Source organism: Micropterus dolomieu, linkage group LG18, assembly GCF_021292245.1.
Source record: "Micropterus dolomieu isolate WLL.071019.BEF.003 ecotype Adirondacks linkage group LG18, ASM2129224v1, whole genome shotgun sequence".
NCBI classification, from domain to species: Eukaryota; Metazoa; Chordata; class Actinopteri; order Centrarchiformes; family Centrarchidae; genus Micropterus; species Micropterus dolomieu.
Window position 1 is genome coordinate 29,003,010 of NC_060167.1, and position 26,071 is coordinate 29,029,080.

Below are 26,071 nucleotides of genomic sequence, written 5' to 3' on the forward strand. Positions count from 1 at the left end.
GAAGGGACTACAGTGTAAAGACGTCAAAACAGTAGATAAGAGCTGGAAGGAAAGCATTGAGTTGTTGAGCAGAGTCAGAGTCAAAATTCACAGCTGTAAGCAAATGCCGTAAGCAAATGCCTGAAGTCTTAGCATCCAGACTGAATAATCCAGTAGTAATTAACAAGGAATTACATGTTCAGCCTTTCATACCAACATTCATCCATGTCAGAAATCAGACAGATGGAAACCAGTTAACCCAAGTTATCTCTGGTGTCACCTTTTCTTGCCACTGCACGTTCCTATTTGAGAAGTAAAAAAGAAAGGCTAAGACCAACACTATGTGAGGAATGATCTATTGTTTTCTCAGAAAGATAACCTTTTGGTGTCCATTAACTACAGCAAGGATAGAATTAGCTTAACTTAGCATAAAGACTGAAAGCAGCTAAAAACATCTAGCCAGTGACAGGAAGTGACTGCACATGGCTAAGAAATAGTTACAGCAAAATGTCGAACACTGTCAAACAAGTGAAATACATGGAACTGCTATGAGCTGTGATGCTGTACTGTGCAGTAATAAAACTAACCCTACATGACAGGTACCTGAGTTTCAGGATGTTTAGGTAATATTGAGAAAGCTATCAGCGAAAACATTTCATCCAGGTATGTTAGGCCTATAGAAGAAAGAAAAATATTGGTGTAAGACATCATCTCTGATTTGCGGAGTAAATGTAAGTGGAAAAAAGACTTAAGCATGGTAACCCCTGCCAGGTGAACTGTTGTAATTACCTCCAGCTGTTAATTGGCACACTCAGGCAGGGAGCTCCAAACACTTCTCTAGACTAATTAGACTCTCCTTTCAGAGAAGACATTTCCTGCTGCTCAGTGACCCAGATTCAACTTCACTTGCACACAGTGAAGAAGAACCTCGTGCTGCAGCCGCCTGTTCTAATAATCCCAACTCTCAAGACAGATCTGTAGCCTCAAGCCTACACAAGCATGCTGAATGTTAGTAAGCAGGAAAGTGCCCATTAAATACAGCCAAGGTATGACTTCAACCTATTAAACAACAAGTCTGTATAACTTTGAGGGTTCTCAGTATCAGAGAGCCGATTCTAGATAGAAAACACTATTACACTACATACAGTTTTCAAAACAGTTTTTTTATACTAATATTCAATTATGAAAATCAAGGAAAATAATAAAATACATTTATCAGTAACATTGAATATTCTGAGAACAGTCCACTTTAAACTAGTGAGAAGAGAACAGATTTAAAAAAGAAAAAGAAGAAATACAGGCAAATCTCTCTCTCTCAGAAATAACCAAAACTGTTTGGCAGAGAATATTGTGTGTTCATGTAGATGTGGTTCTACATGAACACACAATATTCTCTGCCAAAAAGTTTTGGTCACTTAAGAAGTTGACTCAGAAAACTGTAGGGCGTTTAATCTAGCTTTTAAGTTGCAACATTGTAATTGTTTAAATAATAAATAACAGTCATGCCTCACAGGTGTGTATCTACTTTACTCGTATTTACCAAACGTGTCAACTGCTTCTGAAAAAGCGAATTAGCCAATCAGCATCAAGACCAGAATTATCCACTTCACAAAGATTCTTGTGCTTTATGGGTGGAAAAAAGGCTGATCATCTGATTTTCATCAGGGGCATGCCATGCAGCAGCTCGCCTCGTCTCCTCCCCTCTGGCCTCAGACAGTAGCAGCGACTAGTGCTTCACCAGATATGACAGAGAAAACTCATCCCCGCCCGGTTAGAGACAGGGTGGTAAAACTACTTATGTAAGCACACAGGTTACAATGCTTTCCTATACAGGCATTCCTCAGCTTACCGTCTGCCAATCTCCTTCTCTCCACCGGTACCGAGAGGGGCACTGAGCGACCCGGCAGGTCTGGCTGGACGCTGGTCTGGATCGCTGCGAGCAGCCGCTCTCTATCGGGCTCCGTCGGTCTCCATCCTGGCAGAACACCTCCCGACGCTGGATGCCGTCGCCACACGATGCTGAACACTGAAAACAGGAAAGGCAAGCTCTTTGAAAACGTTTATTCAACCTTTAATACTCCGTTAAAGTTTATAGTTTTAGCCTACTGCATATTACAGTAGCATTACGGCTCGTGCGTTTACTGACCTTTACTTACTGGTATTTCTACTTTGTTTGCCTGCTATGATATTTTATTTTTATGTGGTAGGCTATAAAGATAGCATTTATTAAATATATGGAGATATATATGTGGAGAATGAATATACTTGACTAAATTCAACAAATATTTTTAACAGTTGTATTTTATTGTACTTTAGTGTTGTGGTTACTGATTTGGGTTCTAGATGTCTCTTCACCTTTGTTTTGTTTTTGTTGTTGATGTTTTGTGACTCCTTAAGTAATTATGCTCACATTATGTCCAAATGTGGCTGCTATTTAATAGGATGTTCATAGATGTAAATGCAATATTTCTTTACTAACCAAAGTGTGAGGCACTGGCATTTCAACGATTACACACATGACTTGGCATTATTACAATTTTTTATAAGTACTATTAAGCAAATATGTAATGTTTATAACTGTTACCGATACTACTGTTGTTTTTCTACGGGAATGTGAAGACATTCAAGTTGGAGCCTGGAAAGTGGATGGTTTTGTGAAACTGTGTCTAAGCTGCAGCAGCATTGTTTTCAATCAAAGAGTGACTTTTTCTGCTCTAATACACAACTCAAAACACAGAAAACACAAAGAACGGGCGAAGGACAACGACTCCCTTTTGTTTTCTGCCAGTTCTGTTCAGCTGTTAAACCAGATGACTTAAACAATCACATTATATAAGCAATGTATACATTTGGACTTTTTTGTGTATATTTATGCTTTTTGAAGGTGATATTTAACAGTAACTTTCTTGTGTTTTTCTATTTTCAGACATGTGTTGATGGTTCTGAACAACCTGCACTGCACTGATGTTAATGTAATGCTAATGAATGACATCATACATATATTATAATTTATGTAGCTTTGAAGTCAAGGGGTTTTAGGGTACATTATGAGGAAGATTTGGAGTAAGACCGATCTCTGTTTGTGTCAGTGTATATGAGAGAGACTTGAGACCACCACCATAACTGCTTCCATTTTTGCAGGTTTTAGGGAGCGAGAAGTGATCAACAGAGCCAGATGATCAAGCTGAGGTGACATCTGATCACTGGATGTGTTAAAGCAGCTTAACATTTCTACATGAATGTATACAAATACACTAGTGTCTTGCAGACACACTGTGACACAACTTTCCATATTTTGTCATGTATTATCTGCCATCTTGTTTCAGCAGTTGAACTGCTAGGCAGCCTAGTGCACCATGGGTAATCATGCTGTACTTGACTAAGAGCCTCGTGTGGAGTGTAAGCTTCTCCTGGCAAGAGTCCTGCTCCACAGCTGTTTAGAGCAGACGCACATCCTCTCTGACGTTTGGAGCACAGATGTGGCTCCGTGCTTGCACTCTTGGCCAGTGGGGTGAATTCAGAGAAACGGGACACGAGGAAAGAGAGAGAGAGAGAGAGAGAGAGGGAAAAACAGATATAGAGAGGGTTAAGGGAGGGAAAGGAAAAGCAACAGGCTCTCCAATAGCCCAAGTGCAGGTTGTGAGTGTGTCTGGCATGATGACGTTAGCGGATTGCCTCTTTCGTAGGGCACTCAAAGAAAAGACTAACATGTGGTTCCTATTGGGGAGGCAGAAGATAGAGAGGAAAAAAGAGAAAGAAAAAGTGTTCAGTGGGAGGAAACAGCATCAGTCAGAGGAGAAAAGGGACAGAGAGGAGAGAAAAGTGAGGACCAGAGGAAGAGGAAATATAGGGATGAGAGGATCAGATTTACACTGTCTTGTCTTAACATCAGTTAAGTTTGGATCAAAGAGCAGGGTGCACATCCCTCCTGCTGTCACTTTACAGTGAAGTCGTGGCCCCTGCATGCATACACTACCTCCAAACCCCTGTTAGTAGCCATCCCAGGTAACCTTGCAAACCACTATGTGATGTGTAAAAGCACCCTCGCTTAGTTAGTGGCCTGGCATGGTGCATAACTACAGTCAGGTTTAGTCGCAGATGTTTTCACACACATGCACATACTTGCCAACAAGCTGGTAAGCATTAAAGTGGAAAGGGGGGGGGGCCTACATGTCTGGCAGTGTGAGAACCTGAGTGGCAGAGGAGTGTTTTATAGCAGGGTCAAAGAGTCCTACCTCTCTCCAGCTGCCAGTCTTCCACTTGGGACACCGTCCACCTCGGCAGCGCCTCTGCTTGCTCGGTTTAGGGGACAGAGTCTGGCAGTTTTCCTCTGGGACAGAGCGGCCTGACCCGGTCACACAGCTCACCTTACGAGACTTGAACCCTCTTCCACAGGAGGCAGAGCACTGCAGGAAATCAAATGGAAGAATGTATTAAATTGCAATCAAAAGGTGTGTTTTGTGTTAAAGTACACGTGTTTTTTTGGGCCGGGGGGTGGTCAGCATTATTAAAGTCAAACAGCATTACTGGGACTCACAATGCACATCATTTGTTGAATGTCAATTGAATCTGAATATGCATGATAACAAATAGATGACAGCGCAGCTATAGATAAAGTTTAAGTATTTATTGAACAGGTAAATGTCGATCATTTTGTGGATCTTTTTGACTCAAACAAAAAAAGCGACATGAGACACAGTTACACGTGGGTAGCTAGTCCAATGGCAAAGCGTGCCCGTTCAACCCGGCAGCAGTTTGTTTCATCTCCGGGTTCAATGAGTCACTGGAAGTCTAACTCAGTGTGACAGGCAGACACACACACACAGCAGCAGTTACAGGAGGGAGTGGAGAAGGGCTGGGCTGTGCTCAGATAATCAAAGGGGGCGTTGCATGTGGGGATGGATGGGAAGCGACAGGCTCAGAGTTGAACGAGTACAGGGCCCAGCATGTGGTGTTGTCCTGACCAGCAAGGGACTGTACTAGACAGGAACATGCCGTGACCTCTAACCCCATTCAGAGGGTAGGAGGGCTCTTGAAAGGAGGGGCTAATGAAATGCTTATACCCATTTTAAATGCGGGCATCCCTATTTGATTTGTAATGCACTAGATATATTCAAATTATTCTTGTTGTTGGTGATGGTCTGTGGATTGTCGATTAATTGGATCAGTAATTGTAATTCAGTTTTGTGTTTTGCCAAGAAATAAATGAGTCATTTCCACATTGTGTGATTCTTGTGCAGATATTGTTGATATTATTGTGCTTCAAATTTAATAAAAATTACAAGACTGACTTCATGGTTGATGTAGTCACTGACAAAGATGAACACAAGGTGCTTTACCACATTTGTTTCAGATGGAACTGTGGAGCGCAAGTCTGTCATCACAGGGGAAATTAGGTTTTCAAAGGTTCAAATCATTAAAAGGAAAGCATTTAAAAACCACTGTTATGTTCAAACGTCTGGTCATTCCTCAAGTGTTTTACATACTTTTTTTTACAATGGCTTTCATGCTCTTGTACTGTGCTGAAATGCCCTCAGAATACCTTGAGAATCAGTCCAAATGGGTCAAATTAAAACACCATGTGTTTTATCATCCCTCCACCCCCCTGCTGGGTTCATTCAGTTTGCCCACAAGTTCTCTGGGATTCTGTAAGTATCCAGAGAAGTTCACTAATACAAACATCACTGCTCACACATACTTGAAATTAACATTTCCCACTTGATCGGATAAAAAATACACTATATAAACAACTTTATTTGCATCCATTTTATTTGCAGACGGGAATCACAGGGTTGGCAGTTCGATCCCCGGCTCCTCCTGTCCACATATCGAAATGTCCTTGGCCAAGACACTAAACCAAGTTGCTCCTGATAGGCAGGCCAGCCATCAGCGTGTTTGTGTGACTGAGAAGCAAATATATGTGCACTCCTTTTACCATAATGCTACATGGAAATTAAACAATGTCAAACACTAATCTGATCATTACAATCCATGGACATGAATATATAAAATGCATCATACAACTTTAATTATAAAAATCCAGACAGGCGAGAAACCACCTTAAATCCACCACTTTTCATCATGTCAGCATAGGGTTTGGGAATCCCATTCAACTCGCCCCCACCCCCCTGCTCCCCCATGGGATCACAGCAATTTCCCAGAAGTCTTTCTGTGCTGATGGGACGAATGGGAAGGGGCCCCTCCCCAGATCAAACGTAACCCTTAACCCACAAATACACCACTGCATTGTCTTGTGGACACCCCCCTCCTCATTTGAGTCGCTGGCCCCTACATTGGTACACTGTCATCAACCCGCATTACACCAAAGTAGAGGGGCCTGACAGAAAGGGACAAAGGGGGCTGGCAACTTCATAGCGGAGCACACCCCACCAGGCATCCCAGAAAAAGCCGGGGTAGGCATTAAGAGTGAATGAAATGGGAGGTATATTGAGGCATTGTCACACAGGACAAAGATTTTACCTTGATGGAAAGAGCTTTGAACTCCTGACACAGACGGTAAAAACATGATCGCTCAAAGAGGTCAGCAGAGGCCCTGACCACATAAAATAACAATGATTATTGCTCAGTGATTTGTGCGTTTTCATTCAGGAAAAAGACCCTGTTGAACAGCTCGGCATCGGCTATTTGCCAGACCTCTCTTTTTAAATCTTTTAGCTGAAGTCTAAAGGTTAAACACAAAATAATATAGTAAAATACATAAATATTTCAATATAAGGCTTAGCAGCAGGTCTAAAATGTTGCAAACAGCGAGGTTATTCGCGTAATGAATGTTGTTAGAGGTTGGTACTTTCATATCTGTTTTCAGTTTTTGACTTTGTTGGACAACCAGTCTGTTTGAGTTGCCAGCAAGTTGTAAGTTGTTAGTTTGAAGTGATGTCGCCTGCTCACTGCATGTAACCAAAATGTAAGTAACGCTTTAGTAACGCCGCAACATACAGAGTAATTATTTCCAATTTATAGTGTAATGTTTTACACTGACTGTGTACCAGTAGAGTACATACTGATACGTACATGTAGGTACAAGTGCAGATATAAAGTGAAGGGGGTAACAAAATGGGAACTTGTAAAATAATTTATACTGTATTTCTTTTTTAACCTATTCTAATATTACAGGGTACATAACTGTTACCGTATTGAGAGCCACACACTGGTAATAAACGAGTGCTCACCATCAGCATTTGCTGATCAAGAGAGTGGCAGCAGATACCTTCTTCTGTTGTCCAGCTTTTGCTGTGGGAAGCTCAGTAAGTGTAAATTGTTTAATATTAGATACCAAATAAATACTAAATTATTTTTAAATTCCCAGATTGTTACCCCCTTGTTCCCTAAATGCGCATCTTGTTGCCTTGTACCTACATGTATGAAGCGGTACGTACACTACTGCTACACCATGCAAAAAATTACACTTTAAATTGTGAAGAATTGAACTGTATGTTGTGGGCCGTAAAAGTGTTACCAGAACGTTTTGTTCAAATAAGAATGAAGAAAAGCCTTTAATAGTACCTCTACTTCACTTTAATCGTCCTTTTCTGGAAATGAACAGAAATCCAACAAATCCATAAAAAATTAAATATTGACATAACATTATAATGAAGTAACAATAAATACAAGTAATTACATAAATGTACAGAAATCTTCTTGAAACACAGACTAATACTGCCATTTGTGAATAAGAGACATACAATATACTTATTTCAAGAGCCTGTTGATATGGTGTTTGATATGTACTGCTATTTGAACCAAGAGGTTGACCACATGGAGTCAAACTGCTTAGACTGAAAAATGAAGCTAAACAGGAATAGGGTTAGGATGTACTGTGTTAATACTCTTTCTGGTTTCACTGATTTTACACTGCCTTGTAATCACACGTGGGAGTCATTATGAGCCATAGTTCTCATTAGTAAATGATGTGTGGTAAAATATGTTCTCACTGCTGTGTTAACAGGCCCTTAAAATAAGGTGTGATGTCAATACAGACATTTATGACCAGGAGGAGTCAACTGGGTGGGCTGCAGGCAAAGTTGCCCCTAACCACAGATTCTGGGTCAGTTTTCATTGTCCTCAGCGGGATGGTAAGCATTACAAGGTGGGAGATGACATACACCCTGGATCTGTGTTTAGGGCCAACAACTGCAATGGGTAGCCTCAAAACAACTCATGCTTAATCTTAGCCAGCCAAAACCCCTCCAGTGCAAGGGAGAGAAAGATACGGCAGGGGGGCAATCAAAACAGAGACTGAGGTAGACACATTAGGTTGGCTCAGAGTAAGAGCTCTGGATACAAAACACTATTAACTTCCCCTGTGGTCACAGGTATCACGTGTTCAAAGTACGCCATCAGCCCATTCTCGTGAAGGTTGTTCGATGGACATTGGCAGACAATTCAACATTATTTCATCATATCTGTGATACATGTTGCATTTAGCTGATCAAGCTGATCAATCCACTTACTGCTCATGGATAGAAGTAAAAAGTACAGAAAAGGCATCACCAAAGAGCAATGTGCCACAATAAATACCTAAATGAGCAAAAATGTGATGGTTCATTTTTGATATTTATATCTTATGTCTCCCTTGTTTGGCCAAAGCACCACTGTAGTGTAGGTTATCATAGTTTAATGGCTAGCTGAGTTGTGTTCTGTTCCAAGTGAGGTATTGTTGAGCATAGCATATTTAGCAACTCCAAGTACTTACTGTACAAAGAAAACAATAACTAACACAATATAAATACACTCATATCAAGCACCTTTGGAGCAGAGAGTTTTAAACCTACTGTTTTGGCCACACTAAGGAAATCTGGGTCAAAACCCTCTGCCAAACTGGAATACAATAGCTATTAGTTGTAATTACCACAAACTTGGTGAGACACTTTATTTTACAGCACTAGTACAGCTGCTGTTTGCTGGTGTTTACTACTGATACTGGACGTTTCAGGAACTTTTGAGTCAACATATTCATGCTTGAGTGTCATTATACTTATGGGGCAACACCACTGTTGGTTTCATAGCAGAGGGTAAATACATAAACTGTAAAATAAAGTGTCTAAATACGATTAGTAACTTCTCTAAAAAAACACATGTGCCTTGAGACAAATTGAATTCTTGATACAATAGCCATTTCAAAGATGTAAATAGTACAAAGATGTATGTATAGTACACAGCCCAAACACAGTCCTATCTACGTTGATGCAACTATATTGTGGGCCATTCTTTGGATAATAAAAGAACAAGGCATCTTACTGTATATTCCTGATATACAAAAACATTCAACAGTATTTGCATATGAACAACGATTGGCTAAATGTGCGAATACAAAGAGCTAAGACACAAAATAAATCACTTCTTAAAGTTAATGCTATATACAAAAGATAAAAAGAAAAAAATATCTTAATAAATTATCTTTAAAAACAATATCTTACAAAACTAACTTTGATTGAAATACAAATTGATCCTGAATTTTTCAAATACTAATACAAGGCTCAACAACAGTTTTATGGTAACTAGGACTGACAAAAATGTTTTTATGGTCACAGCTGTCACTGAAGTGTTTTGTGATGTTGTACTCTTTTGGCATATTGCAAGCGAGTGTATCTTTGCCATTTTTATGTGCAACAGAAATTAACTTTCCAAAAGTCTTGCGGAATTGTTGACCAATCGCAGACATCAAAGAAGGAGCAGGAAGTGGAGGAGGTTAAAAGTAAAAGTAGAGAAGCGGGAGTGTAATTTCTCCAGTGCAAATGCACCATAGTCATCCTGTCCCTTTAAGACTGTTTGTGAAAGAGTAAGACTACAGGTATTTGAAAAAACTGTGAGGTTGAAAAAACAAGGTATAAAGTATTTTTTATGAGCGTACCGAGCTCCATGGGTCTGTGTTCCAGTGGGGGCTAGACGGGCACGGCTGAGTATTGCACTGCTCACGATCTGGTGGCTTGTCATGGATCTCGCAGCTCAGATCATTGAAACGTTCGCCGTTTGGACGCTGACACACCACCAGCCTCGTCTTTATCCCACCGCCACATGGCTTGGTGCACTGAAGACAGCAGGAGGAGAGGTTGTGTTTTACAAATGGGTTTGAGGAAAAGGTTTTTGAGTGTGAAGAAAAAAACTGGGGGCATTTTTTCAAGTGAAAATATATCTGTTTTGCATGAAGCATGGGGAATGGGAGCCTGAGCCTAAGCTGATTTCTAATGCATTCATCACACAAAGCAACTTCTGCATCAGTCAAAGCAATTATTCAACACAATGAGCATCCCAGAGTTTACAATTATCTATCTAAGCTAGTCCAGGATCTCTTAAGGAGACTAAAGAGCCATTGGTAAACTGTAATCTGATGTAAACAGCAGTAAAGTGGTGCCAGTCTTACCTCTCCCCAGTTGCCATAGATCCACTGTGGACATGGCCCTGACTCACAGGATCGTTGCTCATTGGGCCGGCTGCGATCCTCACAGCTGTTGGCAGGGTACCCATTCTCATCCTGGCACACTACTACACGCCGCTGGAAACCTCCTGCACATGTGCTGGAGCACTGTTATTACAGAGAGCAAAGAGTGCACACCGTCAAATAGATGGTTCTCACAAACAGATGCTCAGATGCAAACAGATACAAAGTATTGAATCGGCGTGCCTTTGTGTACATACACTAGTAGGTTAAATGCACACAGTACTCATAATGAATCAAAGTGCACAATGAGGTATATGTAGTGTGCACACAAAGCCCTCACTTTCAGAGAACAATGCTAAGAGACATATCATGTCAAATAACTGACCATGTCTGCTGCTATATTAAAATACATATCCTCAGGACAGAGGAAGGAAGAGTCACCAGAAATAGCTATTTCCCAGTCACAGTATTTAAAGGTCAAAGTTATCTTTGGACAGAGATTATCACTAACGCTGTTAAAAAATGGCTGAACAATACAAAGAAAGAGATCCATGTGGGGGACCACCTGTGGCACTTGGATCACGCCATCCTTTGGTGTTACATCACAATGGCTAAGGCCTTGTCTTAAAAAGAGTGCAGGGCCTGGAGAACTGAGCCTCACTTCAAAAGTGTTGGTCAAGATCAAGGCCAAAGTCTGCCTGAGGTTACAAGATGCATTGTAAGGAGAAAATAACTGGTTCACAAACTGTTGTAAGAAATTGCTGGACTCATTTACATTTGTGCTTAAAACAACACCGATGTCCCTGCAACACAAGGAACATGGAGAATTCTTGGCATCACAAATTTAGTTTAAGGAATAGTTTGACATTTTGGGAACTACACTTATTTACTTTCTTGCTGTGAGCAAGCTGAAGATCTGCATTACTCATGTCTTTATGGTGAATATAAAGCTACAGCGGGAAGCTGGTTAGCTTAGCGTAGCACTGTAAATGGGGAAAGTCTAGCGTGGCTCTGTCCAAATGTAATAAAATCTGCTTAATTTTCTCATCTAGCCCTCATCAAGAAGTTTACTAAGCGCATTTCCCAAATTTAATTAACTCCTGTGTAGACTAACCATTAATTCAATCAATAGAGGGCTACTTTAGCAGTTGGATAAATACAGATAGTGACTGCATAAAATGTTGTGATAGTGCAGTCTGATTTCACAAGAGTCTACTTCTCTGGTAATCATTTGTCACTATTGCAATGCCAGAAAGAAAGTCACTAACAAAGGAAAAAGACATGGTACACGGTGTGTGCATGAAAATAATGGCCTTCAACAGCTCCAGTTGTAGAGAAGTTGTAGGATTTCTATGGTTGCACAAGATTAAGCACAATATTTCAAATGTCAGGCCCCAGAGAAGTGGGTTTGTTGAGCGCTGTGATCTGATGATGCCGTGTGTAAGATGTCTCACCGCGCCCCAGGGTCCAGTCCGCCACTGGTGGGATTGGCTACGGGGCAGGTTGTTCCTGGTGCTGGTGTTTGGTGAGGACGGGAAAGGTCGGGACTCACTGGAGTGGGACGGGCATTGAGACATAGCGCAGTCCTGCTCTGTGGTAGGACGATCGTCTGGGTCACACTCATTAGCATTCACTTCTTGGTCACTGAAGTTGACGCACAGTACCTGCCGTGTCGTCTTCCCTTGGCCACAGGTCACTGAGCACTGAAAACGCACACATACAGAGTATAAATACATATGCTCATATGCACCTAGATGCAAACAAGCACAGTCATACAAACACACTTGAAGAAAAGAGTCATTATTACATGAGGCATTTGAGGCAAAATTATGAGCCATTCATTCCGACCTGCTTTTGGTATAAATAGCTCAACATGGTTGACCAGATTTGGCCCTTTAACCACCGTTTTACAGAGGTTTGACAACTTTGAAATAAAAGGGTGAACATGCATTACTATGTGGAACTAACTAGCAGAGTTTCAGGAGCAGGACCACACGTCAACCACGCAACTCCTGTTATTTCCATAAATACCCATCTAATCCATCTCCTCTACTTTGCTCTCACATTCTGCACCCCACACACACCTTTATCTTGTTTCCTCATCTCTGTCTTCCTCTCTGTAGGTGCTTCGTTATTCATTATGAGGGGGTCCGTCATGCCCGGGTGCTATGGCGGATCTTCCCTATGATAGCTTCCCCATTACGCCTCGGATCCAGAATCCAGCATGTGCAACCCTCACACTTTTTGTTTTGTTAATCAATAAATAATCTATACGTATCTGTTGATGGTGTGGTCCTTGCGAGTGAAAAGAATCATTTGGAGTTATGATGTGACTGCCATGATTACTAGTCTTCCCTCATTCTTTAAATTCTGCTATCTATGGGATTGAGTAAGTAATTGAAAATCTGACCACAGGTGACACTTGACTGGAGAAAGAGTGCTTCACCTTCAGGCTCAGCTTTCTTTTCCATGTGATGGTCTGGAAGAATGCCTGAATGACAGATTCCAATATACTTTGGCAGCAACTAATTCCCAATTCGGGGTAGCAACAAACTCCCAATTCAGTGACCTGTTTCCCATTGCCTCAGATATGGAGGCGTTGACGCAACCAAGGTGGAAGCTCTCCACTACTTGGCTGGGCCTTAAAAAACTGCCACAAAACAAATTTCGCAAACAAAGAACAATGACAATGCTCAACCTTGCGAGGGTCCAACGCCAACTGAAAGCGGTCTTGACTTGGTGTCGAGGATGCTGTCACAGTTCTCATTCCAGTTAAACATGGCATGTAACAAATGGCCATGGCTCCGGCACAGGCAGTATCACCTCAATGGACCCAAGTACACATCTTTCTTTTTAGGAAAGTAACACAAGCACTAAGCACTAACGGTGTCTCAGTCCCCCATAACATAGTCCACATTCTGTTTAGCTTTCTTATGCAACAGCCTCGACAGGGATTTGTGATTACACTGTCCAGAGGTTTACACTGCTCTGTCACAATGTTATGGATTTCACATGATTTTAGATATTGTAAGAAGGTAAGCCGACGTAAGTTATGTGATAGTAAATTAAGCTGTTGGATAACATACTGTAGGCTGTACAGAGAGAACAATAACAAAACTCATATTGGAGTGTTCTGGCAATTGTAAGATAAAGAAAGCTATAGTGCTTTGGGTTAGTAAATCTAGTGTGTTTGGCTGTGTGATAGTTTAATGTTTTTATATCCCAGTGCCGACTTTAACCAGAATGCACACTAACCAATGGGGCCTCTGAAATCTTGGCCTTGGGGTGAACTATTTCCTTTGAGAGGGGGTCAATGAGTGTCTTTGGTTTGGTGATACGCGTGTGTTTGCGTGTGTGTTTGCGTGTATGTGGACATGCCTGTATATGGTGACCAGACCTGCAGTCTGGCTGTACTGTATTACCAGGAATCTGATGAGAAACATCTGTAAACAACACTGGAGCCCCTTGCATCTCCCAGCTCCAGAAATGTGTGCCTCACTCCAATTCTCTCCCCCTCACACACACACACACACACACACACACACACCTTCTCTAGCCTCATTCCAGCACTCCACCAGCCTTCGACACACACTTGCCTTTCAGCTTCCTCCCTGTCTCCACATCTTTGCTCACACAAACATCTCCGTAGCGTGTGCAGACACTAATTGTCAGTGTAGGTAAAAAATAAGGTAGAGTGTAAAGGCATAAATAAACCTTGCAGGAAGACTCAACATCTGGACAGCAATAGTGACAACAACCAATTTAGGTTAATCAGCAGTATTGTCTCTCAGTATAATGAGACGCAGATCTGTGGGAAAATGCTTATTGAATCAACTCTTTTCAAAATTTCCATATATTTGACACTGAATAAATGATGACAATAGTAGCTTTTCTTACCACTGTCCATTCCAGCACTTTCCACTGTCCGCAGGCCACTACTGAGCACACTTCTCTGGCAGGGGGTTTTGGTAGATGGGCGCAGGCCGACTCATCTGCCACTCCACCCTGGTTGTCACGGCAACTCACATAACGCATCCGCGTACCTTTGCCACAGCTGGCACTACACTGTTGTGCAGAGGAGAAAGGTTAAGAAGCTGAAACCCATTAAAAAGACAAATGGATTGAGGGTGTGGCAGGACAACTAACCTGGGTCCAGGAACCAAAACGCCACTGGGTTTTGTGGCCCTGGTGGGAGGGGACTTTGGTCCCTGGGGGAACAGGGTGGCTGCTGGGACACTGGGCCAGTTCACAGTCCTGTGGAAAGGGAGGACACATACACCCATTCATGCAGTGATTAACAAAATGAATATACTGTAACAACATCTGTCCCTGACCACAAAATACCACGAATATCAGAGATAGCTCCTCTGACATGGGACAGTCATTAACAACTTAAACTATATTCCTCCACCGCTACATTGGAGAGTAGTTGTGTGTTTCCCATCAACCCTTTTCCCCACCTTACCAAAACAACATTAACAGGGTCTCCCCCCCCCCGTCAGTTCAAACTATGGATTGTGGCAGTAAGCCACTCAGCATAAAGCCCTGATCCCTGTCATAACAGGTCATAGTGGAGTGGTATTCAGGGCTCCAATGCCCATGCTGGCGTGGTTGAAAACCCCACCCCTAATCCACCCCCTTGTCCATCACCTTCCGCCCTTTCCTCTCTTTCCCCCCATGCCCTCTGGTGCCCTCTGACCCCCAGTCTCTAGGAATGAGGGCCTTAATTGGGTCGTACAGGCCCTGAGGAGGCTCCAGATTCCACGCTCCACCTCCTAATGGAAGCAAATAGTCCTCAAGGCAGCGCTTAAAGTAGCTTCACGGACACTTCCTGTCACACTGACATTATACATGTAGACTTACAAAATATGACAGATTTTATGATGATCATGTTGTATACCGCAGCTTTCTGGATTTCACAAATGACTAAATAGGCCCAAGCAGTGTTCATAACTGTTCAGCCGTTATCTGATCTATGCATGGAAGTGCTCGAGCAAAGCATCCACCTCCATCCTCCTTGCGCTCCGACCTCCATCCATTTATCTGTCCCTCTTTTGCTAAGGCCTGCTTGGTGGCCGGTGGTGGTGGGACTGGCGGCCTGGTGGCCCACTTCATGGCTGGCTGGTTAGAATCACAACGAGGTGGGGCGACTGCTTCAGGGTCACTGACTCTGCCGGCCCAGGCACCGGAATTAAGAGCCACTGCGACTAGAGGGGGGCCTCATCCTGAGCCTGCATGCTCAGCCCTCTGAAATGGGTTTACGCCCCACGCTGACCGAACAAACTCTCATTCAGCTCAAAATAGGTTTCTTTGGTGTTTCAGTGTCTCTGTGTGTATGTCGGACACAGATACACATTTGCACACACTTAGACAGCGTGAACAATTCCACATGTAAACCTGAGTGAGCAAAACTCTCCAACATCGCACTTTCTCAGTCTGTATTACCAGTGGATAGAGGAGATAAGAACCAAATATTTGAAGCTGTAGCATTACTCTTCAACTACGCAGCTGTTAATGTTAATAATTAGTAATTTGAATAACATCCAATAAATGTAACTTATTATATATTTCTGTGAATTATGATTTACTTAGGTCTTTAGTCAAGTGTCCAAGAACAGCTGTCACAACTAAAGGATGTTTTGAAGCTAAGGCATGGGCCAGATTCAAACTACGAGTAAATACTTATAAGACAAAGATGGCTTCTGCCAGACGCTGTGTCTTCAGATCAGAGTATTCTGAAGAATAAAACAGTTATCAACGTTTGGGCTTTCTTTTGGTGATTCTATCTGAGAGTTGTGTCTCTCTATGTGGGCAGAGTGAGGCTGGTATAACTTCCCCTTCTGTCTTTCGATCTAGACCAGACTAGATCAGACAACATAGCTTTATTGAGACCAGGTGGGAAAGAAACGTGTGGGTTTGTAGTGTGTTTTTAATGTCAGTGTGCATGAACGTGGATGCTTCCTTCTGTCCTCACAGTATGAATCAGTTTGAGACTCAACCATGGAACAAATGAGGAAGAGATAAAGAGATTGGGAGCAGCTGAGAGAAGAAGATAGGGTTAATTAGAGATAGGGAGAAAAGAAGCAAGGAAGGAAGGAAGATAATGCCCTCCTTACCTGGGTGTCAGTGGGTCGGGTGGCAGCATTACATTCAGTGTCATCCATGACAGCCCCATAAGAGCCAACCACACACTTCACCGCTCGCATCTGGTAGCCTGGCCCACACGAGGTAGTGCACTGGGTTCAAAGAGGGAAAAAAAGGAGTGGTGGGGGAACATTAGCAACAGTGAGCTGAGGAGAAAATGCAGAAAGGGGCGAGGAAGGCAAGCAAAAAACAGATAATTCATCTGAGCCAACAAAGCAACTCCCACACACGAACAAATCAAAAAACTGTAAACCAGGCATAGCAAATAAAAAGCCTTCTTTTACCCCTCCACTCCCCTGACAAACATCCCAAGATCTCAGTTTCAAGCAGATAAAGATCAAAGATCAAAAACAACCTTTGCTTATATACATTGCACTTGCCTTACTTTTTTTCAGCTATAGCCAAGTCAGAGGGTACCAGCCCACACTCTCTTCTGCCTCACTGCCACCAATGAAACAGGGTCAAACTTCTATGGCGGCAACTTCAACTACCGTTTGACCACGCTTCATTAAACAACTTCAAATATACTTTAACGTGCGCACATCCTCTGATGGGGGAGAGGGGGGCACGAAAATATCTCACATTTTTGGGTTTTCAGTTCTCTGTACACACACACAAATGAGACCGAGCCTGCTCACACACACACTATATAATGTATGCATAACCCTATATAATGTTTTGCAGACAAACATGCCTACCCAGATCTTCCATAGATTTTGTATATTTATTTTGGCAGGATGTGCTCTGTATCTAAACAGACGAGAGAAAAGGGGACAGTGCTAAATGATGAGCTTAGTTTATCTGTGTTCTCCCCTTGGTTTACATCTGGAGAGAATTCATCAGAGAAGCAAAATTAGTTGTAGACATCAACCTCTGTGCTGCTTCTACATTTACATTTATTCATTTAACTGACGCTTCTGTCCAAAGCAACTTACAAATGCTATATGTCAGAGGTCACATCTCTGGAGTAACTACGGATGAAGTGTCTTGCTCAGCGACACAGTGGCGAATGTGTCACAGTGGGGGATTGAACCCAGGTCTCTCACACGAAAGGCATCTGTGCCATCACCTCCCAGTATTACATTAACTTAACTGTCATTGCAACAAGTGCTGAGACAACAATGTAGATTAGCAACCAACCACAGTGCATGTGCAGGGTAATGTACATATGTATAGAGGTAATATATAAATAATAATGAGGGGTAGATATTACCTATATATAAAGAAGAGTGGCTGCAGATCATGATACCCACAATAGTCTCTTAAATGCATTCGAAAAAACACCACTTCATGTTCTGATATGAAGAATTATATCAATCACAGCTGTACAATACAGTATTGTAAAGAGCACCCAATATGGCTTATGAAAGTGAACTTTCCAATCATAGACCAAACAGAGTTATCATCTTTCCCACTGCATCAGTACCCACCCTCTTTCCCCACAATTTTTGACAACAAAGTATGGTGCATAATATACACTATTGTTAACACTCACTTGTCCCCAGGGTCCAACCTGCCAAGAGGCACACTCCTGCTGCTGGCATGTCTGCACAGACTCAGGTTTTGCTGAGCCACAAAAGCGGTCATCTAAACGGTCCTCACCAAACTGACACCAAGTCTGACGGTGCTTATAGCCTTTCCCGCACGTCACGAGGCACTGAAAGGACAATATTTCAGGTTTTAGAGCTAGATACATATACAGCATATTACACGAGCACCGGTTGTTGTTCATATCAGAGGAAGATCACTTGGTGTTGTGGAGAGCGGGATATGAGGATTACAAAACAAATGGCAGTTGGAAGGGACCAAAAGACAGGGCAAGAGTGTTTATTTATGTGCGAGTACAGTGTGTATGTATACAGTGCAGTGTAGGTGTTTAGCAGAACCACATGGGAGATCTGAAATATTCCTGGAATGCAGCCCAAATCTTTGCAAGCTCCTCGCTCTGCAAAGTGTAAACTGTACAGCAGTTATTTACGATCTTACCCTGCAATCAGTGATTTCCCAACACTCACTATAGTGGAAGGAGAGGACTGGTCAACTCTCCCAAAGTTGAGTCATGCACAATCAACACTAGGATTTTGCATTTGACCGAGATCACTGCTGGCTTAAAATAACGGTATTTATACTGAGTCTGTTTCTCTTTACATTGACGACACCCAGCTAAGAGATTTTAAATTAAACATTCAGTGCATATGCCATCATCTCCTCATTTGCTTCCTTTATATGGACCACTATATGTGAGCAGTAAATATCAGACTGGTCAAAGAGAATACAATAATGGCAGAACTGACCTCAGACCAGTCACCGGTCTTCCATTGTGGACACAGGAAATCATTGCAGGGTTGGGCGGTCAGCTTGTCCCTTTGACTGCATTTGCTCTCATCACTGCCGGCCTCGGCTGCCTTTCGACACACTGCCCCTCGACGGCGGGTGCCCCCACCACAGCTCTTGGAGCACTGCAGGACAAATGTTTGAACATCAACAAGTGTAAACACATATACACAGCCCCTGATAAACCTTGACAAACATCTGGATTATGCTCACACACAAACACAACAATCTTACCTCTGACCAAGGCGAGTACTCCCAGCCACCGGGGTTACAGTCTCCATGGCAGCCTTCCTTATCATCAGGTTTGCGCTGACCACTACAGTAGCGATCATCAACCTTCTGGGTCTTGCCATCTGCACGGCTGATTTTGGCACAATATATTTCCAGGGTACGATATCCAAGGCCGCACTGGGCCGTGCACTCACTCTTACGAGCCACATGCCACCTGCATCAAAGGTGAAAGGGCAAATCCTTGTCAGTATTTTCCAAGTAATGACCAAGTAAAGAAAGAGTTGACTGGTTCATTTAGCTAGTAAAGGTTGGCTCAACTGATAATACAAACCTGAGTTCACATTCAGTGTTGCAGGGCTCAGTGATGACGGCCGGTCTAGCTGTACCGTGACACCTTTGGTCTGACACCACCACCCTGTCTGACTCTCTGCTACAGAGAATCTTCCGCTTGCGCTCTCCTAAAAAATCAAAATTCTCTTAATAAATTCTAAAGCACCATATACCAAGCAAGAGTTCGGTACCCATGACAGTAAGTTTGTAATGTTACCTCCACGTTACAAGTACAGATATTTAAGAAAATGTGCTGTATACTTAGGTTTAAAAAAGGTAACTTATTTATGTATATTATTCTTTTATGAGAAAGACACAGAGGAGTATGCAATAATTCATGACTTGAGTTGCAATCTCTTTTTCAAAACTTTATCCTCAAATGAAACTCCACTACCTTTCACTGCCTGACCTCAGCTTCTGTAAGACCCTGCAAGTACTTATCTGGGTCAACGGAACAGCTTGCTCATGTACAAAATAGATCATCGTAGCGTTGTAATGAATACCAGCAGCAGTGTGTGTGTGCTTCACCTTCTCTTGTGTTGACATCCCAGCACTGAATCACAGTGCACCAACTGTACAGTAGGGGAGAGAGATTTAAGCCTCATGTGGCTCCGGGAAATAGATTCTCTATCAGTACCTCATGTTACCAAGTTTTGCAGCTTAGTGCTATGAGAGCTTAGTGTGCCCCATACTGCCAGAAAAGCGCTATAAATTGGAAAATCCAAAAGGTGCTGAGGGCATTGCATGTTTGCTGTTTATCCTGCTGTGTGAACTCATTGGTTTGTCTTTGGAATTTACTGTTGGTTGTTCAAGCAGGGCAGTGTCAAGAAGTGGAAAAAAGAAATTCTCAGACAAAGTGTTTGAGTCAAAACACATAACAGGTTTTCGAGTTTACCTGCAATCCGCCTCTGCACGCCCACATACTCCGAGTCATATCCAGAGTCATGCCAAAGAAGCTAATCTGCCACAGCATACTATGAGGTCGAACTTTAATCACTTGTTCCAAACCTATATGTCTGGCAGGAACTTGTCAAGTTTAGCCAGACAATCCTCTCTCTCCTATGCCTCTGCCTCAGTGGTTCCCACATCTCCTCTCTCCATTCCTTCCATGTTCCATCTTTACTGTCACCACACCATTTATCACTGACCACTCCCATCACCTCACTGCGCCGACCCCTTGTGCCTCCCCCTCACCTTGGCACAGGCGGCTGCACTCCTGCCAGGGCCCATAGGCATCCCAGAAGAATTGCTGCGGTTTGTCCTCTATGGGGATGTTAAAGGAGTACCTGACATCTGGGTTGTAAAGGTTGCCCACAGATAGCACCTGGTGAAAATGCAGGCAATGTGATATGCATTATAATACTGTTCATACTTATAATGGGTTTTTAACATAATGGATTGCCCACATACCCCAAAGTTTCTTTTCTTGTGGTGAAGTCTGTGGAAGCTTTTTAGCTTGTGCATGCAAAATATCTAGCTTTGCATCTCCTGCGAAGCAAACAAACGCATCACGATAAGGATTTTACCTGGACAATAATCTCCTCCTCGATGCGGTCAGTACAGTTGATTCTCTCAATGACGTGGTCAGAGCCACTGTACTCGATGACAGCGTTTCCTACTTTGATTTCCCTTTTGAACATGCTGACCACAAACTCTCCGTTAAGCAGGAACTCTCCACGGCTATTTGATATGGCTGCAGGGGGACAGAAAACAACATTACTGTTGTTAAGTCACTTACTGTGCTCAATCCCACTGAAACAGAGAGCCAGAATGAGCAGTATTCAATGTAAGAGCCAACTAACTACAAAACAACTGCAGAAAAAATTTAAAATTATGAAATTCTGTGTGAAAATGATTGGTCTAACTAGCTAAAGTAGGGTTAGAGTTAGGGTACTTTCTATATGTGACAGGGTAGCTTAGCAACACTATGGCTCATTTTCATTTACAGTAAGGCTGATGTAGTAGGCAGCAGTAAAGCCTTATTGGGGTAAAATAATCCTCTGTTCCTGGAGAAGTCCCATCAAGGGGTGTCCTGTTCTGTTCAACAGCCAGTCTGCTGCACTCATTCACTCTAATGCGATTATGGAGCTAATTTCCTGCCTTTACTTTCCTCGCCATTTCACACATTACACTAATATGACCGTGGAGAGCGGCCCTCATTCCGGCAAATTCGTCTCCACGTTGGGCCCCTAATGACTATGCCCATGCACTAATACATAGAAATACACACACACATACACGATCACGGGTGACAGCTGAAGTTTGTTTGTTCAGAAGTTTTCATGGCGGCATATCATCAAGCAAACACACACACACCGATATGCAGACATACACTTGTTGACCTTGATAGAATGGTAGCCAGAGGGCTATCTGAACTCATATATTAGCACACTTGTGCCAACAAGACATGCACACTAATAGCTGACAAAGCAGCCATATCCAGACTGACAGGCAGGCATATGGTACAGAAAGACACACATTTACAGAACCAGAGAAAACACACACTTGCACACACACACAGAGACACACACACAAATGCTTATAAACCAACTGACCTTGTTGGAATGATACCCACAGGCCTAATTCTGGCTCATTAATGTGTAAGCATGCACACTATATGCCAACTCCTAAAGTTTGCAGTACATGACATAACACTAAAAGCTGAACACTGTCATCCACATAAACATGCAGGCAGAGATGCTTTCAACAGCGCATTGCTCAAGATATGGTTGGAAACAGTATTTACAGTATTGGATATGAGGAAAAACAATGAAAGTATTACCAGTGCTTTCTTTTCAATGAAATGCCAGATGTCTTACCGAGGTAGTTGTCATCCTCCGGTTTCCCTGAGTAGCTGTGTTGTCGCACATCTATATTTGTAGCACCACTGGGTATTCGCACTACTTCATTGTAACCTGCAAATGGCATGAGTCGTGGGTTTAGATCATTAGTGTACTGAGTTTATGCCTACGTCAACAGGTGAACCCCACTCTTAGTGCTATTCAATCTGAAGACTGAGCACGTATGTAAAAATGTGTTGAAGAGAATAACAACAGCGGCTGTTATTCTTATTTGCTGAAAGTGAAATGACAAGATAATAAAGAGGCTGTAGCTCACCATAGCGGACGATGTTGAAGGTGCCTGCCACAGTTTTGCAGGAAGAGTTGTCACCTCCGCACACGCCACACTTGTCCCTCCTTGCTTTAGAGTTCAATACGTGGTCACAGCCCGCTTGCTGCTCAGTAAAGAGATAGAAGGGAGGGGATAAATTAAAAATAAAAAAGGAAATGCCAGGAGTCATATAAATGGTAGTAATAGGAAAGGGACAAAAGGAGGGAGAGTGGATAAGAAGTTTGAAGAGCAAGGGAGAAGATCGGATGGAACATAAAGGTGAGAAAGAAGAGAAAGATGTGCAGACAACATTATATGACTGTGAAGCCGACAGTGAAGTCTGATTTCTGATTTTTTAAAAGAAAACGTCTTTAGCTAACGTCTTTAATTCCAGTTACTTCGCAAATGTTCAACACTGATTATGAAAGAAAGATTCAGACTGAGTGACCCTTGAAATAGTTCAATCAGAACTTATTGAGTTATAGCCATGTCACTGACACCCATCTGAAGAAATTTCCTTCAAGAAACCACACTGGAAATTGCACAAGCTGCTCAGCTTGCAATTGGCTGTAGCGAGAGACATGCTTGATTTTCTATAAAGAATGAAGAGCTTAGCTTTAGTGCCACAGCATGGATCGAAATCCACTTGCCAAGGCCAGGAAGGCAAGTCACTGAACCACAATCTAACCAAAACACTGTGTGTGTGGTTTAGAGTGTACACAGAGAAACCCACTGCCTCTTTCAAGAAGTATATTGATGTTTATGGTATGTTAGTGATCAAGCTTTCAAACTAAAACTCTATCTGTCACGGGTTTGAGGCAACAAACACAGTTTGGTTTGGCAAAGGATTGAAGTGATCTTTGAAAATATTGTCTAAAGAAATATTAAAGAAATAAAAATGAAAAGAAATAGAAATTATTATATCCACTCCACACACAGTGCAGGAATGGTCACCATTAGAACCCATAGTTATGATTTCACATAAGCATTTGAAACATGCAGCCGAGTGTCCTAAACGAATAAGAGTTAGGAACCTCACCCTGCACAGGCCCTGGACACAGATGTCGTTGGTATCGGGTCCGCATGGCGTGCCATCAATGACCCTGTCCCTGAGCTGATAGTAAGCTGTGCTGCCGGCCACCCTGCAGAACAGCTTACACCTGTCCTTCATCAGGACTGACAGAGGAGGCAAGACAAAGACAAACAATTAACACCAATTGGTGTCAATATCAAAGTTACATTATGTCTATTATGACTGGAGAAAAAAAGGATTCTCACTTCCGCTGTACTTGGGCACCCAGCGAACATTAGGAGGTAGACCGTTGATGTTGAAGTGCCTGCCATCGAAAGCCGCACATTGCTCCTCCCTGAAGTCCTTCTTCTGCTTGGAGCAGGGCTCAGAGTTACAGGAACGAAACTTCATTCGGCGTCCCACACAATACATTCCTCCATTTCTGGGCCTGGAAGCAAGATTGAGGAAGTGAACGGACCAATCACTGATCTGATTCAGAAAACATCTTTCCTCCACAGATGGCCACCATCACACACCGTGCATATGCCATTGGCATTGCTCTCAATCTGTTAATCTATTAAACCAGGATGAAAGGCAACATCAAAATTGATTTCTTTATTTACCAGGAAACAACCCAGTAAGATCAGCCATCAGAGGGTCTGTCTTAATGAACACTAGCTATGGAAAGAATTCCCTTCAGGAGGCTTGATCTATGCAACACTGACTTTGGCAGCTAGGATGGAGACATGGTCCACTAGGCATGCATGACTACAAAGAGAGAGAATGCTCACACGGGTCGGTTGCATTCGCGCACGGCAATCTTGATGCCCCCGCCGCATGTCCGTGAACAGGTACCAAAAGGACTCCAAACTCCCCATGCCCCTTCCACAGGTGTGGCGTCATGCTCTTTTGCTATACACAGGCCGTGTTTGCAGTGCTACAATGAGTGAGAAACAGAAAAGAGACATGTCAGATGAATGAAGAGAGCAAAGAATACGGGAGAGGAAGAGAATGGGGTGAGCGAGTGAAAAAAAAAATAAGAGGAAGAGAGAAAAAAATCAAAAAGAGAGAGGAACAGACAGAGTGAGCACATGAAATCTTATCCATCGAACTGGCAACACATCTATCTGCTCTCTTGTGCTTTGATGCTAATCTGGGAGAAATTATACAGTGAAGCAAATGGAAAAAAGACAAACCGAAAAAGACATTTCATGGCCAGGTCTGGCTGGACAGAAGACAAGGAAACGTCACGCACATAGTCAATAAATATATCTCAGCCCATAACAGGAGGATAATCTTACACTGTTCAACAAACAGACTCCAGCTTAAGTATTTAGTCTGTTGCACTCTGGCATGGCATGGGATGAGAAGTTGGTGTAAACATGAAAAGGTTTCAAAATGTGTGAGTGTGTGTGTGTGTGTGTGTGTGTGTGTGTGTGTGTGTGGATCTTTGCGTCTTTGGACTTCATGTTGCTTTCATGTTCTCTCAGTCTTAGTGGCAGGAAGCGAGGGGTTAGTGAGAAAATCCTAATTAAAAGCTACACTAAGACAGAGAAACCTCCATCATTTACAACTTCACACCACCTACTTACATGCCAGCCATGTTCAATTACTAGAGCTTTTTTGGAAATGTGTTTTCTTTTGTCATTTTTGCGCTCTGTATAAAGGAGAAGATTGAGGAGATGATGGCCTGTGAACAATTTTATGGTCATGAGTCAGTGAAAAAGTTACAAGTTCAAAACAAGGAAATGTGGTGAGGATTGTCAGCTCAAAACACAGAACAATATGAGTATTAAACCATAATGTAACGGATAAAAACGTAGCAAACCCATGGTGTGTTCACATGTTTCCCCTTTACACGTTCATCCCAAACGAACAAAAGGTTAATTTTCTTACTTCTTGCTCCTGAAACTTTTTAACTGACAAAAAAAAGTCTTCCTCCTTCACTTTTTCCTTTCTCTAAGCATCCGCCTTTGTTTCCACATGACACTTACCTTTCCAGGGGAGCAGTCAGTGCCGTCTGCCCACGGCATGTGCTGGGTCCTGCAGCCCCGCTGGGCACCCTCTGGACTGGTGCACCACAACCGCCGACACTGGGTCTGAGAAACACACACACGCACACACACACACACACACACGAAAAAAAAAAAGTTGAGACCATTAGAATATACGGCACATAAATGTCACATTAAATAACATCACTATAGACAACTATTTTAAATATGGACACCAATAGGCAGACATCCAATTTATTGCACATAATTATGCCAGAAGGTGACACCATACAGTAAGCCCTAATGCACTTTCTGTCTGTGGTGAAAACATTTGATAAGAAAACTATCAAACAGTGCTTAAGTATGTCACACATATTTTGGAGAAATTACTTTAGTAATGATTGTAAAACAGATTATTAGACAGCAGCTGGATGGTTTAATGTCCTGATTCCACCTTTCCTCACATTCATGTTTTACGGAGTTTTCAACAGAATTTACAGGTGCTGAGATTCAACTGGTTTTAGTTTGCTTGTATAT

The 26,071-nt window shown here is 42.5% G+C and overlaps 1 protein-coding gene across 7 annotated transcripts in view; it reads right to left on the minus strand.

The window, feature by feature from the left end:
* adamts9 (ADAM metallopeptidase with thrombospondin type 1 motif, 9) overlaps nucleotides 1–26,071 on the minus strand; it is a 53,974-nt gene that overhangs the window by 9,374 nt on the left and 18,529 nt on the right. For all 7 annotated transcript variants that reach the window (XM_046075132.1, XM_046075131.1, XM_046075129.1 and 4 more), the window contains 20 exons: nucleotides 25,535–25,639; nucleotides 24,332–24,477; nucleotides 23,807–23,988; nucleotides 23,568–23,704; nucleotides 22,535–22,652; nucleotides 22,237–22,332; nucleotides 20,944–21,110; nucleotides 20,612–20,741; nucleotides 19,419–19,545; nucleotides 19,091–19,301; nucleotides 18,817–18,981; nucleotides 18,018–18,179; nucleotides 16,495–16,614; nucleotides 14,525–14,632; nucleotides 14,276–14,443; nucleotides 11,833–12,081; nucleotides 10,361–10,522; nucleotides 9,851–10,027; nucleotides 4,215–4,385; nucleotides 1,829–2,005 (listed from right to left, as the gene is read on the minus strand). In XM_046075132.1, the coding sequence (XP_045931088.1) occupies nucleotides 1,829–2,005; nucleotides 4,215–4,385; nucleotides 9,851–10,027; nucleotides 10,361–10,522; nucleotides 11,833–12,081; nucleotides 14,276–14,443; nucleotides 14,525–14,632; nucleotides 16,495–16,614; nucleotides 18,018–18,179; nucleotides 18,817–18,981; nucleotides 19,091–19,301; nucleotides 19,419–19,545; nucleotides 20,612–20,741; nucleotides 20,944–21,110; nucleotides 22,237–22,332; nucleotides 22,535–22,652; nucleotides 23,568–23,704; nucleotides 23,807–23,988; nucleotides 24,332–24,477; nucleotides 25,535–25,639 (3,078 nt within the window). The remainder of the gene's footprint in view (nucleotides 1–1,828; nucleotides 2,006–4,214; nucleotides 4,386–9,850; nucleotides 10,028–10,360; nucleotides 10,523–11,832; nucleotides 12,082–14,275; nucleotides 14,444–14,524; nucleotides 14,633–16,494; nucleotides 16,615–18,017; nucleotides 18,180–18,816; nucleotides 18,982–19,090; nucleotides 19,302–19,418; nucleotides 19,546–20,611; nucleotides 20,742–20,943; nucleotides 21,111–22,236; nucleotides 22,333–22,534; nucleotides 22,653–23,567; nucleotides 23,705–23,806; nucleotides 23,989–24,331; nucleotides 24,478–25,534; nucleotides 25,640–26,071) is intronic.